At 31.0% G+C, this 14,639-nt stretch overlaps 1 protein-coding gene and 1 pseudogene across 2 annotated transcripts in view; both read right to left on the minus strand.

The window, feature by feature from the left end:
* The window catches only part of LOC18594229 (receptor-like protein Cf-9 homolog), a 32,546-nt gene extending 29,257 nt beyond the window's left edge, over positions 1 to 3,289 (minus strand). The window contains exon 1 of one of the 2 annotated variants that reach the window (XM_088808295.1): positions 74 to 3,289. In XM_088808295.1, the coding sequence (XP_088664421.1) occupies positions 97 to 3,093 (2,997 nt within the window). In that variant the 5' untranslated portion in view covers positions 3,094 to 3,289 and the 3' untranslated portion in view covers positions 74 to 96. The remainder of the gene's footprint in view (positions 1 to 73) is intronic. The other variant, XM_088808294.1, reaches the window with a different exon arrangement.
* Positions 1 to 14,639, minus strand: part of LOC148761600 (receptor-like protein 6) — a 97,543-nt pseudogene that overhangs the window by 29,257 nt on the left and 53,647 nt on the right.

The following is a 14,639-nucleotide window of genomic DNA, read 5'->3' on the forward strand; positions in this document are numbered from 1 at the left end:
AGGAAAAATCAATCGTAGATTACAAAAGCAATGAGAAATTCGCTGTAATTCTACTTTGGCAAAAAAAACTCACCTATGCATGATCTGGATGTAGTGCTAGTTTCTTCCTCCCCTGTTTTTGCGAATCCACTTTGTAACAGTGTTTTGCCAATCTCTCTCAACCATTCTGACAAACCACCATGGTCTTCCTGTTGTGAATACAATGTATCCCATGCTCAATCCTAACACCACTCCACATCCATAGCCCATCATTACAACTTTCCAAATAAAGGCCAATTCAGAACCTTCATCTTCCTCCAGCATTGGTACCGGTGGTTTCGGTTCCTCCTCATTGCCGCATTTCTTCGACAACGGGAAGCCACACAATCCCAAGTTACCGCTATAAGAATCATTCTCAAAAGTATCAAATTGCTTCCCCTTTGGAATTGGTCCAACAAGATCATTTTGTGAAAGATTTAACACTTCAAGGAATGTCAGATTCGTCAATTGAGAAGGAATTCTGCCATCAAGCCTGTTTGACGAGAGATCTAACGATTCAAGTGCTATCATATTTCCAATAGATGGTGAGATAGGACCAGTCAAGTTGTTGTTAGACAAATTGAGTCCTTGAAGCGAAATAAGTTCTCCGAGTTCTTCAGGAATTTGTCCACAGAATAGATTATTTGAGAAGTCCATAAATGTGTAAATGGCAAAGGTTTTCACCAACTCAATCTCCAATCTTTTCGTTGTTACATTTACTGAGTAATAGTTATTAAATAAGATAACAACATCTCTAGTTTCGTATCTCACGAATCGCCAAGGTCTCTCTTCAGGTATATCTTTCATTGCTCTTAAATTTTGGAAGAATTTTGCTGGCAAGGGACCGGTGAGCTCATTATGAGACAGATCAATTATTTGCAATGCAGAGAAGTTAGATGAAGCTAAGGAATTGGGCATGGGACCATGCAATCTATTATTTCGCAAAAGAAGAACTTGCAGATTTGGAAGTGAAGCTAACCAATGGGGAAAGGTATCAGTGAACTTGTTGTTCCTTAAATTCAAAAGTTTCAAGGAACTACAATCAGCCAAAGACCGAGACAATAATCCTTCCAATTTATTGTCATTGAGGAGAAGAACTCGCAAGCTACTACCTCCAAAAGAATCAGGCATTTTGCCGTGAAAATTATTCATCTCCAAATTCAGTACCATGAGAGAAGGGCTGAGATTTCCAAAACATTCTGGAATAGTTCCGCTCAAGTTATTTCTAGACAAGTCAAGAATGAAAAGTGAACTCCAATTGCAAATCAAAAGAGGGATGTTTCCGGTTAATTTATTCTTTGAAACGTAGAATGCCATCAAGTTGTTTGGACTTTGATTTTTCAAGCAAGTTGATAGAATTGGCCCTTGAAGCAAGTTTGACCGAAGGTCAAGAGCTATAAGATTCATTCCTGGAAATTGCTCCAAATTGGTCAAAGCGTTGTTAGAAAGGTCCAACTCGAGCAAGCTTTCCCACCCTTCTGCTTCCCATTTGGAAATTCCACCACAAATCTTGTTATTGGAAAGATCTAATCTCTCCAAATTTGATGTTCGGAAGAAACTTGGGAATTGTGTTATGCTACAAGAAGAAAATGACACACTAACAAGCTGAGGGAAGGAATAGTTAACATCATTTTCACTTGCGCTTAATGATAGTAAACTATTTTTTGAAAGATCAAGATGCGTAAGATTTTTGAGTTTTGCAAGCATATTTGACTTGATGACACCACTCAAGTTGTTTGAGGAAAGATCAAGCGTTTCAAGGCTCACAAGATCAAAAAAAGAATTCGGTATTGATCCATGAATGTCATTGGAACTCAAATAAATATATTCCAGAGAATTAGGCTTCTGAATTTGGTCAATTGGACCGGTGAGTTTGTTATAGCTGAGATCTAACCCTTTCAAAGATGGCAAAGTAAACAGCCAAGATGGTACTCCACCACTTATAAGGTTATTAGATAACCAAAATCTTTCTAGCAATTGAAGCCCACTAACATGACTTGGCAGGGGACCTTCTAATCGATTAAATGACAAATCTAGATGGGTAAGTTGTGTGAGGTTGAACATGGTTGCTGGAAGTTGACCACTAAAATTACAGGAATCAAATGACAAAAAAGTCAATTTATTAAGATTTCCAAAAACATCTGGAATCTGTCCTCCAAAATCATTTTGAGAAAAATCTAGGAAGATGAGTTGAGTGAGATTTCCAAATGATGCAGGAATTGATCCTCTAAAACGGCAAGAGGAAAGGTCCAACAACTTAAGGCCACTACTCAAGTTTGTCTTAGGGAAATCACCACTGAGATTTTCATTATTCAAACTTAAATCTATGTGCTGGAGGTATGGAAGGCGAAAAATTTCACTTGGAAATTCCCCATGCAGTTCACAATCACTGAGAATCAAACGTTCCAGAGATGAAGTCAAGTTCAAAAAGGAAGGAAGTGCAACATCAGACATATCTACAAAGTCAAGGATAAGGTTTCTTAATTCAGTTAAGTTGCATGCAAGCATGTCAAACCCTTGAATATCAAATCTCAAGTCGTGATAACCATTATTGGAAAGATCGAGTGAAACCAATTTTGACAGGAGACTGATTTCATATGGGATTAAGTCAGAGAATGAATTATGGGAGAGATTAAGATGGGTCAAACTCACTAATTGATTAAATAACTCTGATGAGATAGAGCCATTGAAATCGTTAAAAGCAAGGTTGAGTTGTTGGAGTCCTTGAAGGTGGAAGAGGCTGCTGTTTGCAGGGAGAGTACCGTTAAGGCAGCTGGCACTGAGGTCGATGCCAATGACATGACCCGTCACCATGTGGCAACTGACTCCATCCCATGAACAACAATCCGTGTTTTCATTCCAAGAATTTGTCGTAGGGTAAGAAGAAGCTAGCCAACAATCATCCAGAGAAATGGTGTTTTTGAATTCGAGCAAGGCAGCTCTTTGTTCTGGGAGGCATAAATGAGCTGAATCAAGAAAAGAGGAAGGGGAACTCAATGAACAATGGACGTGGAAATGCAAGAGTGCTAAAAGCAGGCAAAGGATTCGAAAAAACATGCTAACTACCTTTCCCATATTTTCTAGAGAAAAAGGAAGTTATGAAACAAGGGTAGTCGAAAAAGGGCAAGCTAGGGAGGTGAAACTGAAAATGAGTTGGGGTTGAGGTCGAGGGACATTTTAAATGAAGTACCTGAGAAGTGGAGACATCTCCTTTTCAACTCAACCAACAAGTCCTTGCAAAATCTCTTAAATTAATGGAAAAAAAAGGAAAAGTGTATGTGCCGTGTTAGAATGAAAAGCATTAAGGCCACTGTGTCCATATTTTTCTTGATTTCTCATTTGATGTATACTTTTATTTTATGCTCTTTGGGATATGCTTATTAGATTCAAATCTCAGTAGAGACACAAAACTAATTCATCTTAGAATTGCAACTCATTCCTGTATAACTCACTTGATGTGATAATAAAAATAAAAAATTATTAAATAAAGGAATTCTTTATTGTAGATTACAGCTAATTCACGTCTTTGTCAAAGAAATTATAAAAATTTTCACATTTTGGGATCATCATCAGAAATTAAAGATAACTTTTTCTTTTCATTTTTTTCCAAAAAAAAGAGAGATAGGTCAAAAGTAAGAATTCATGTCAAAAAGCAAGCCGTGTGTGAGGGTATGGCACTAAACAATGTTAAAGAAAAAGCTTCAAGATGATAGAAGGAGAGGAATCAGGAAATTGCTGGAAAAGTGTCTAAGCATGTTTTTCCCATCCTTCCATTGCATTTTCAAGTTAAAAGCATCTACTAAAAGTTAGAGTAGCATTATATTTTTGGTTTTACGTATTTAACTCACCTGATAAAAAATTAAATAATTTAAAATAAAATTTATCAATTTATGATAAGTCAATTTATTCATAAATACAATGTTCAAAATTGAATGAATTTACGATACTTCGACCGATGATATAAAACAAACAAAAAGTAAGAATTATACGAAAACAAAATTGAATATTATTTTGAAAACAATCCAAAAAATCGTAACGTGAACTTATTATTTTTATATACATCATTCATGAAATTTTGAAACTCTAAAGTTAAAGTTAGAAAGTTGCCATGTATCACATTAAGTATATTAATTTAATTAATGAATTAATATAATAAATAAAAACAACATATGAAAATATTCTGAACTTTTTTTTTGTTAAATTTAAGAACTCAACAGAGAGATAATATATGGTCAAAAACATAGTCTTTGTTTACATTTTCATGCTTTATACACAGTTAGTCTTAGGCAACTTTCCCAGCAATTATTGATTACTTCAAGTATGGGATACCCTTTGCTTTTTGTTCTTTATTAATTTCTTTGATAATTATATGTATCCTTTTGCTTTTCTTTGGTCTTAATTAATGAATTTACTTGGAATTCCCATTACATGCTTTAGCTTTTGTTTTATCTTTAATTAATATATTTACCATGACTCTTCATCTGTTATGACTTCTCTTTTTTTGGTGTTGGGTGTTTAATTAATATACAGTTTTATGTGTTTGAGATAGTAATTTTAGAAAAAAAAAACATGATAATAATGAGAATAAAAATAAATATTTTATTTTTTCTTTTATCTCTCAAGAGCTTTTTTTTTTTCGAAAAGTGATTTTATTAGCATTAAAACTAATATACTATCTGAAGTCTCTATAGAATTGCTAAAGACTTCTGTTGTCATCGAATTCTAAGTCGCGCATCATCAATAACTACGGGATTTCCTCAAGAAAATCCTTACAATTGATAATATTATAGCAGCGCATATAAAACCATGGAGGACAAATTAGGAATTAATGGAAAAGTGATGGCAGCACTAAAGCCATAACTGGTATTCTATTTTTTTTCTTCTAGCTGTTCCAACAAGGTACTTTATTTTTAATAATTCGAAATTTAATTATTGGTCATCTAATTTATCTTTAAATAAATCAAGGTAATTTAGAAGTAATATTCATATTTTTGATCAATCAAAATTTAAGTATTGATCATTTAATTTATCTCTAATAATTATACTAATTTAGAGATAAAAATCAAATTGAATTATTTAATTTATCTCTAAACAAATTAAGATAATTTAGAGATAATACATAACTTCGGCCAATTAAAATTCAAAGACTCAAAGTAGAGCCAATCAAAAGACTTTCAATGAGTCATCATAATTTATCTCTAAATAAATTAAAATAATTTAGAGATAATTTAAAGAAACTACATTCTCATCAAAGTCTCCCACCTAGCATTATAACTAGGGGCTCCTCCAAGCCATTTTGATTCATTTAGAAGCATTTGAAGATCCGGAGGCATTCGAAGATTGAGTGCATTTCGAAGATCGAGAAGAGTAGAAGATTTTTGTAGTGAAGATCAAGTCGCAGCAAAGTTCGTGATCAAGATCAAGCGGCAACAAAATTCGTGATCAAGCGGTAGCGAAGTTCGTGATCAAGATATCAAGTGAAGTTTGTAATCAAGATTAAGTAGTGAAGACTCTTGAAGCAAAGATATCAAGTGTTCGTGATCAAAATTAGGTCGTTAAGACCCTTGAAGCAAAGATCAAACGAAACTCATGATCAAAATCAAGTCATCAAGTGAAGGTCATGATCCAGATTAAGTCATTAAAACCTTTGAAACGAAGATCAAGTGAAGTTCGTGATCAAGATATCAAGTGTTTGTGAGATTAAGTTGTTAAGACCCTTGAAGTGAAGATCAAGTGAAATTTGTGATCAAGATCAAGTCATCAAGCGAAGTTCGTGATTAAGATATCAAGTTCTCGTGATCAAGATCAAGTCATCAATTGTCACGACTCGGTACTTTCTTCAAACCCGTGACAACCGCCGCAATGTCCCGATAGACAAACCTTACCCGGAATGTCAACCGAAACCTCGCAAGGCTCTAGCATCAGTTTTTCACCTTCCCTGTGAGCAACAGTTACTAAATATTATGTTTTAAAGGAATATAGACAATTTTCAAATCAAAGACAATCAAAAAGTAATTTCTACAGTACAGGGGTATTTTGATCATTTTACCTAAAAATTTCGAAATCTGCTAAAAATATAGTATATTAATGAAAAATATACATTTCATATATATATAAAATATATCTAGGTGTCTAAATCATCTTTTTAAAGTGAATTTATAACTAATAGAACTAAATAAAAATATTGGATAAAATATTCTATTTTCATATAAAACAATATTTATAAAATTCTACGTAAACAATTACTGTAGCATAGTAACAAAATAAATTCATATACATAATAACACATAGCACCAGGGTATACAAAAATATTTTACAATGCCATATGAGCCCCTAAAATAACAAAAATAAATAGGACTGTAGACCTACGATTTCTAAGAGTGAAAAACCAAAAGCAAACCCTCGACAAAATCGACTGTTTACAGACTGCTCTGAATCTGAAATGGGTGAAAAGAAGAGGGTGAGTTTTTATAAACCCAGTGAGTAAGCAAAGTTCATCTATAACATCTAAAGCCGAGTAAATGGAGACAATTAAAACATCTCTTCATAATATAATTCATAACATTAAAACTCATTTCAACCATATAAAACAATTACATTTCATCAAAAATAATCAGCAAGGCTTATGACTCTCTTAAAAATTGGCTCGTGCCAAAACTCGTACTCGATGACACGTTGAGCCAGGCATCCAACCGAGTCCGCCAAGGCTGTTTAAATAACATATACACATAAAACATGTTTTTATGTTTAGAAACATAGTCGTTCCTTGGCTTTGGCTGAGTTTCACCCTCACGTGATGGTTCGGCGTGAAGTGAACTGTAAACTACCTTAGAAGATACCCTTCGCGCCTCTCATACTAAGGTAAAATATAACGAGGTTTATCGTGCCCCTCTAATAGGTAGGTCCACGAAAACCCGCCTACTGTGGTAAGCTAATCACTTACCCCACCAAATCAATAAAAATTTCGACAGTATGACATGGCTAATATGATATTACCTAGCCTGTCAAGGTAAAACCAAACAGTTCATATATTCCACACAAACACAAATCCAGCCATTCATACCGTCACATTGTCATAAGCCATTAATTCAAACCATATATCAAACATGAGTATATAGTCTTCACTTACTCAATTTCCAAAACTAGTATTCAATTTCAAAACAAGTTATAAATCTCTTTTCATTTAACCAACACTTCAATTTTAAAACATAATAATTTACCATTTAAACTCATTATTCTTTAAAACATAAAAACGAGTAGAAACAACTTTAGATAGTTAAGATGATCGTCTGTTTACTCACTATAATGGGAGTACTCCTACTCCTGGTCCTCGAGTACGATATCCTTATTGTTACCAGAGGGCTCACCACCTATACATAATGCACAACAAGTAATTCAATACACTTGTGCCAAACTGTTATAAGATTATTTCAGGCTCTTTATGAATGCATGTAATTGAATGAGAAGTGTTCGAATAATCACTTAAAGATGGTGTTCTACGTAGGTTCAATTGTTGTTGGATTGAAATGGTATTCGACCTAACTCCCACTATACACTGTTTAATTAGCCAAAACGTCCAATTCAACTCCAAATAGATTCATTGCACTTTCGGTGCTCCAATAAGTTCGTATACCTCATTAGAAATCAATTCTAAGTCCATTTACTATAATTTTCACATTATCGTTCAAGTCGTTTACTAAAAGAACTATACTTTTCAATAACTGTTTTCGATATCCAACATCACGAATCATCAAATACGAGTTAGATAACATGAAATATGACAAAATTCATCTTCAAAATATTTCCTATAGAATTCGGCCAATTACGGTTTGATGAAGAGCATGTTATTTTCTTACTTGTTTTTCATACCGAATATCACAAAACACTAAAACGCCTAGATAACATGAGATCTAGCAAAATCCATTCTCAAAACCTTCCCCCCTTGATTCGGCCAGCATGCTTCCATCATGAAAACTTGAGTTTCAACCATAGAAAATGAAAAAGAAAGCATGGGTAAGGTAGATTTAAAGCTAAATCGCGAAATATTACCTCCGATCGCTTTGTTTTTCGAAAATCCAATGAATTTCTCTTGAATTTTTCCTCCTTAGGGTTTTTCTATTCTTTCCCCCTTTGTTCTTTGGCTTGAACGGCAATGAGAGAGTGAATGGGAGAGTTTATGTTGAGTTTATAAAGGAAATTATAAAATAATAAAAACTTGACACATGGCAACATATAATTGGTTCACATTTAAAACTTAACTAATAAGGCTTTTCCTTTCCACCACATATAATCCCATAATTATCCAAAGTATAAAATGATAATAGGTGAAATTCATGGGCTTGACAAGTGTCATGGTGTTGTAAAATTTCAAAAATTTCAATTACGTCATTGTGGACACTTAAAATGACCGTTTTGCCCTTATGCTCAGAAATTGAAATTTTTCACTTCTCAAATTCAAATTATGTTCCAACTAGTCAAAATTGGTCAAATATCTTGTCCAACATTCCAATTTTTGCCCTCGGGTGGCAAAATGACCATTTTGCCCCTACGTTATAAAAATTCTCGATTGGACTCCAAATCAATCCTCGAACTCCAAATCACCATATTAAGACATTTTAAGGTTCAATAACTCTCAAATACATCCTAAATCTCTATTTGGACTAGTTCGAGGCTTTAATCAACTTAATTGTACCACTAGGTACGATACTGACTTTTAACAATTTTTCGAGGCATCTAAGTATGCAGACATGCTATCAAGTACATGAATGACATGACAAGTATATTATAGAGCTGGGCTTGACATCAATAACCCCGAAGCAAAGATATCAAGTGTTCGATAAAGTTGTTAAGACCCTTGAAGCGAACATTAAGCGAAGTTCATGATCAAGATATCAAGTGTTTGTGATCAAGATCAAGTCGTCAAGGCCCTTGAATTGAAAATCAAGCGAAGTTCATGATCAAGATTATGTCTGAGTTCGTGACTCTCAAAGACAAAGTGGAGAAATTAATTAGAGGAATTTTCAGAGATTATAACTCGCATCATCAAATATTTGTATTTGTCTCCTAATTTTCCAGTCAAGAAATTTTGATGAGAAATTTTTGTGTACAAATAGAAAGGAGAGGAACTAGGAAATTGCTGGAAAACTTTATAAGCATGTTTATCTTATCCTTCCATTGCATTTTCAAGTTAAAAAGCACCTACTAAAAGTAAAGAGTAACATTATTTTTCCTTATTCTTTTTTTTTACTATTTAACTCATCTGATAAAAAATTAAATTATTTAAAAATAAGATTTATAAAATTATGATAAATCAAATAATTCATAAATATAATATTCAACATTGAATCAATTTATGATACTTCGATCCAAGGTATAAAAAAAACAAAAAAAAAAGAATAATACAAAAACAAAATTGAATATTGTTTTGAAAACAATCCAAAAAATTGTAACGTGAACTTTGAAACAAAAAACAAGAATAAAATTGATCATGTAAGTGACAATTCAACTATAGAAACTATTAAGTCAAAAGGAAGATGAAAAACAAATTATTGCTCCTTACCTCTCTTATAATTATTAGTATTTATTTTCATGTGTGTTATACATAAAATTGTTTAAATTTCATGATGTGGAAGATGAGATTTTTTTTCTTAATTGGCATATAAACACTGAATTTTAATAATCTTGTAATACAATCTAATGAAAAAAACTAGAAAATATGAGATTCTTTTTGGTTTTTTTTACAAAGAAATTACGATATTTTTGTTGGTCATATATTCCAAAATGAATTATTAACAGCAAAAACAAAAAGGTATATTGAAAGAATGAACTTTGAAAAGCCAAAAAATATAACAAAAGGAAGCATTATAGGTTTAATATATTTGTTATCCTTAATAAAGGGTTAAGGGTATCTTAAAAAAAAAAGCTTAAGAGTAATAAAATAAAGAAGAGAAGGTAGATTTAAATATAATATATAAACATATGAAAATATTCTAACTTTTTTTTGTTAAATTTAAGAACTCAACAGGGGATAATATCTAGTCCAAAAAAGATAGACTTTGTTTACATTGTCATGCTCTATACACAGTTAGTCTTCGGCAACTTTCCTAGCAATTACTGATTACTTCAAATGTGGGATATCCTTTTGCTTTTCTTTGGACTTAATTAATTAATTTACTTGGAATTCCCATTACATGTTTTAGCTTTTGTTTGGTCTTAATTAATATATTTACCACGACTCTTCAGCTGATATGACTTCTCTTTTCTAGGTGTTGGGTGTTAAAACAATGAAGGAACATCCTTCCCACTAATTGGGTCCTAATAATTCAAGCTTTTTTACTATCGCAAATAATTATTAATAAATTAATATAATAAATAAAACAACATATGAAAATATTCTAACTTTTTTTATTAAATTTAAGAACTCAACAGGGGGATAATATTTAGTCAAAAAGATAGTCTTTGTTTACATTTTCATGCTTTATATACAGTTAGTCTTCGGCAACATTCCCAGCAATAACTGATTACTTCAAGTATTGGATATCCTTTTGCTTTTTATTTCTTTTATTCCTTTGATAATGATATGTATGCTTTTGCTTTTCTTTGGTCTTAATTAATTAATTTACTTCGAATTCCCATTCTATGCTTTAGCTTTTGTTTGGTCTTAATTAATATATTTACCACGACTCTTCAGCCGATGACTTATCTTAATAATGAAGGGACCTCCTTTGCCACTAATTGGGTCCCTAATAATTCAAGCTTTTTTACTAAATATCACTAATAATTATTTTAAGAATTAATTTTTCTAATAATTTAATGGTTATGAATAAACCAAGACCAAGACCAAGGCATGATTTATGACTTGAAATTTCTTAAGCATGACTACTTGTATGGCTAGTTTCTTCGTCTTCCATTACTATATTATAGGTGATTATCTAGGTGCATTACATGTATAGTTTTATGTGTTTGAGAAAGTAATTCTAGAAAAAAAAGGATTAAATGTTTAATTTGGGATCAAAATTTTTGGGTTTTTATCAATTTAAGGTCAAATATTTCCATTGTAATAACTATGGACCAAGCGTTTTTAGATCCTTACAATTAAAGATTAAGGTGAGAAGTGTCTGGCACATGTAAGACTTACGTATGACGTGGACGTTGACTTGGATTTTTACCTCTAAGGTAATCTAGAATGGGTGCTAATGGTGACGCCGAAGACTCGTTTGTCCATGGGAACAACAAGCGAACCTTCAAGGTTCTCGTACCGTATGAAATCCATCTGCAACATAAAACATTAACATGCATGTGTAAGTTACACGTCATGAACACCAAACCCGCAGAAGCAATTTACGAAAAACATTAGAGTTGTTACACTCTATGCTCATTTTGTCTTCAAATGTTACATGCCTGGTTAACAACTTTTGACCCAAATAGGCATGACTTGTAACTACTCTTCCCATTGACACAAAAAAGGTATGATCAAACATCAAAACCCATATGGCATTCAAACAACAAAACTCACTTAAAAACACAACAAAAAATTCAACAATTTATCAATCAAAAAATTCAAACAACAAAACCCACTCAACAATGTTAGCAGGATTTGCATATTTTTCTTGATTTCTTATTTGATGTCTACTTTTATTTTAGGCTTATTGGGATATGCTTATTAGATCCAAATCTCAGTAGAGACACAAAACTAATTCATTTTAGAATTGCAACTCATTACTATTTAACTCACTTGATGCAATAATAAAAATAAAAAGTTATTGAATAAAGGAATTCTTTATTGTAGATTACAGCCAATTCAGGCCTTCGTCAAAGTAACTTTAAAAAATTATAAAGATTTTTACATTTTGAGATCATCATCAGAAATTAAAGATAACTTTTTTTTTATTTTTTTCTAAAAAAAAAGAGAGATAGGTCAAAAGTAAGAATTCATGTCAAACAGCAAGCTATGTGTGAGGGTATGGCCCTAAACAATGTTAAAGGAAAAGCTCCAAGATGATAGAAGGAGAGGAATCAGGAAATTGCAAAAAAAGTGTCTAAGCATGTTTTTTCCATCCTTCCATTGCATTTTCAAGTTAAAAGCTTCTACTAAAAGTTAGAGTAGCATTATTTTTCCTTATATTTTTGGGTTTACGTATTTAACTCACTTGATAAAAAATTAAATAATTTAAAATAAAATTTATAAATTTATGATAAGTCAATTTATTCGTAAATAAAATGTTCAAATTGAATGAATTTACGATACTTCGATCGATGCTATAAAACAAATGAAAAATAAGAATTATACAAAAACAAAATTGAATATTATTTTGAAAACAATCCAAATAATCGTAACATGAACTTTTAAATAAAAGAGTAATAAAATTGATCATTTAAGTGACAATTCAATTATGACTACTATCAAGTCAAAGGAGGATGAAAAACAATTTATTGCTTCTTAGATCTCTTATAATTATTAGTATTTTTTATTACATGTGTTATACATAAAATTCTTTAAATTTCATGATGTAGGATATTAGATTTTTTTTCTTAATTGGCATATAAACACTGAACTTTAATAATCTTGAAATACAATCTAATGAAAAAAAAATAGAAAACATGAGTCTTTTTGGCTTTTTTACAAAGAAATTATGATATTTTTGTTGGTCATATATTCTCAAAAGAATTATGAACAGCAAAATATATATATATATATATATATTGAAAGAATGAAATTTGAAAAGCCAAATTAAAAATATAACAAAAGGAAGCATTATAGGCTCAATATATTTGTTATCTTTAATAAAGGCTTAAGGGTAATAAAATAAAGAAGAGAAGGTAGATTTAAAATTTATTTTTAAGTATCATATTTAAGTATATTAATTTAATTAATAAATAAATATAATAAATAAAACAACATACGAAAATATTCTAACTTGTTTTATTAAATTTAAGAAATCAACAGGGGATAATATATAGTCAAAAAGATTGTCTTTGTTTATGTTTTCATGCTTTATACACAGTTAGTCTTCGGCAACTTTCCCAGCAATTATTGGTCACTTCAAGTATGGGATATCCTTTTGCTTTTTGTTCTTTATTAATTTCTTTGATAATTATAAGTATCCTTTTACTTTTCTTTGGTCTTAATTAATTAATTCACTTGGAATTCCCATTACGTAGCTTTTGTTTGATCTTTAATTAATATATTTACCATGACTCTTAATCTGTTATGACTTCTCTTTTTAAGGTGTTGGGTGTTAAAATAATGACCATTACTATTATAAGTGATTATAGGTGCATTACATGTATATATAGTTTTATGTGTTTGAGAAAGTAATTTTAGCAAAAAAAAACATAATAATAATGAGAATAAAAATAAATATTTTCTTTTTTCTTTTTTCCCTCAAGAGCATTTTTTTTTTTAAAAAAGTGATTTTATAAGCATTAAAACTAATATACCATCCGAAGTCTCTATAGAATTGCTAAAGATTTCTGTTGGCATATAATTCTAACTCATGCATTATCAAGACTTATGGGATCTCCTCATGAAAATCCTTACAATTGAAAATATTATAGCAGCATATATAAAACCATGGAGGACCAATTAGGAATTAATGGAAAAGTGATGACAGCAATAAATAATCTTATCATCCTATGATAAGGTTGCTATATGTATCTTTTTTGGGTGCAACTGCAACTGTTCCTTTCAAGAACAAGATATGAACTACTTATTGTTCCATTACTGGTATTCTATTTTTTTACTTCCAGCTGTTCCAAAAAGGTACTTATTGCTTGAAATTACTGTCGAAGCATACTTTAGAATACCAGTTGAGTGAGAAATTAGTCAGAACTTCATTTTGCAATGCTTTGCAATTGCTCCTGCATCATATCATAGATAACACCATCTTGATTGGTGTCTCGATCTAGCTACAATATTAAGTAGCTTATTTCCAAATGAGATAAATAGTACTATATTTATAATAAAAATATTTTTAATCAAAGTTATTTGATATAATTAAATTTGTCATACCTCATTTTACATTTAATGTAAATGTCATTATTAAGATTTATATAACGATCCAAGTTAATTACTACTAACTTAAGCTTGAACTTTTGAAAACCACGTGATTTAGACCTAAAAGTTACTAGATCAATGCTTGGACTTAAATAATTACAAAAAGTATCAAAGCATGTGTCAACTCGATATAGACTTTCACATTGTGCTGGTGAGATCTTGATCCTATGAAATGAGTAGACCTGACAATTCGTGTTAAAGTGTCGTAAACGTGTCAGATACGATTAGACACGAAACACGTTAAAGCTAAATATGAACACGACACATTTAATATTCGTGTCTTAAATTTAAAACACGTACACGTACATATTTAATATATGTGTAACATGACACGACACGATTATCACGTTTATTAAACGTGTCAATATATGACACGACACGATTAATAACACGTTTAACACGATTAACAAGTTTAACACGATTAAATAAAAATATTTACAATTAAATATAATTTTATTATTTAAATTTAATATCTATAATTATAAAAATAATTATAATAAACAAAAATAATAATAACATCAAATAATCACCAAAAGTTAAAAATTAAGGTTGAACATGTATAATT

This window comes from Theobroma cacao, chromosome 7, assembly GCF_053813885.1.
Source record: "Theobroma cacao isolate CCN51 chromosome 7, ASM5381388v1, whole genome shotgun sequence".
In the NCBI taxonomy this organism is placed as follows: domain Eukaryota; kingdom Viridiplantae; phylum Streptophyta; class Magnoliopsida; order Malvales; family Malvaceae; genus Theobroma; species Theobroma cacao.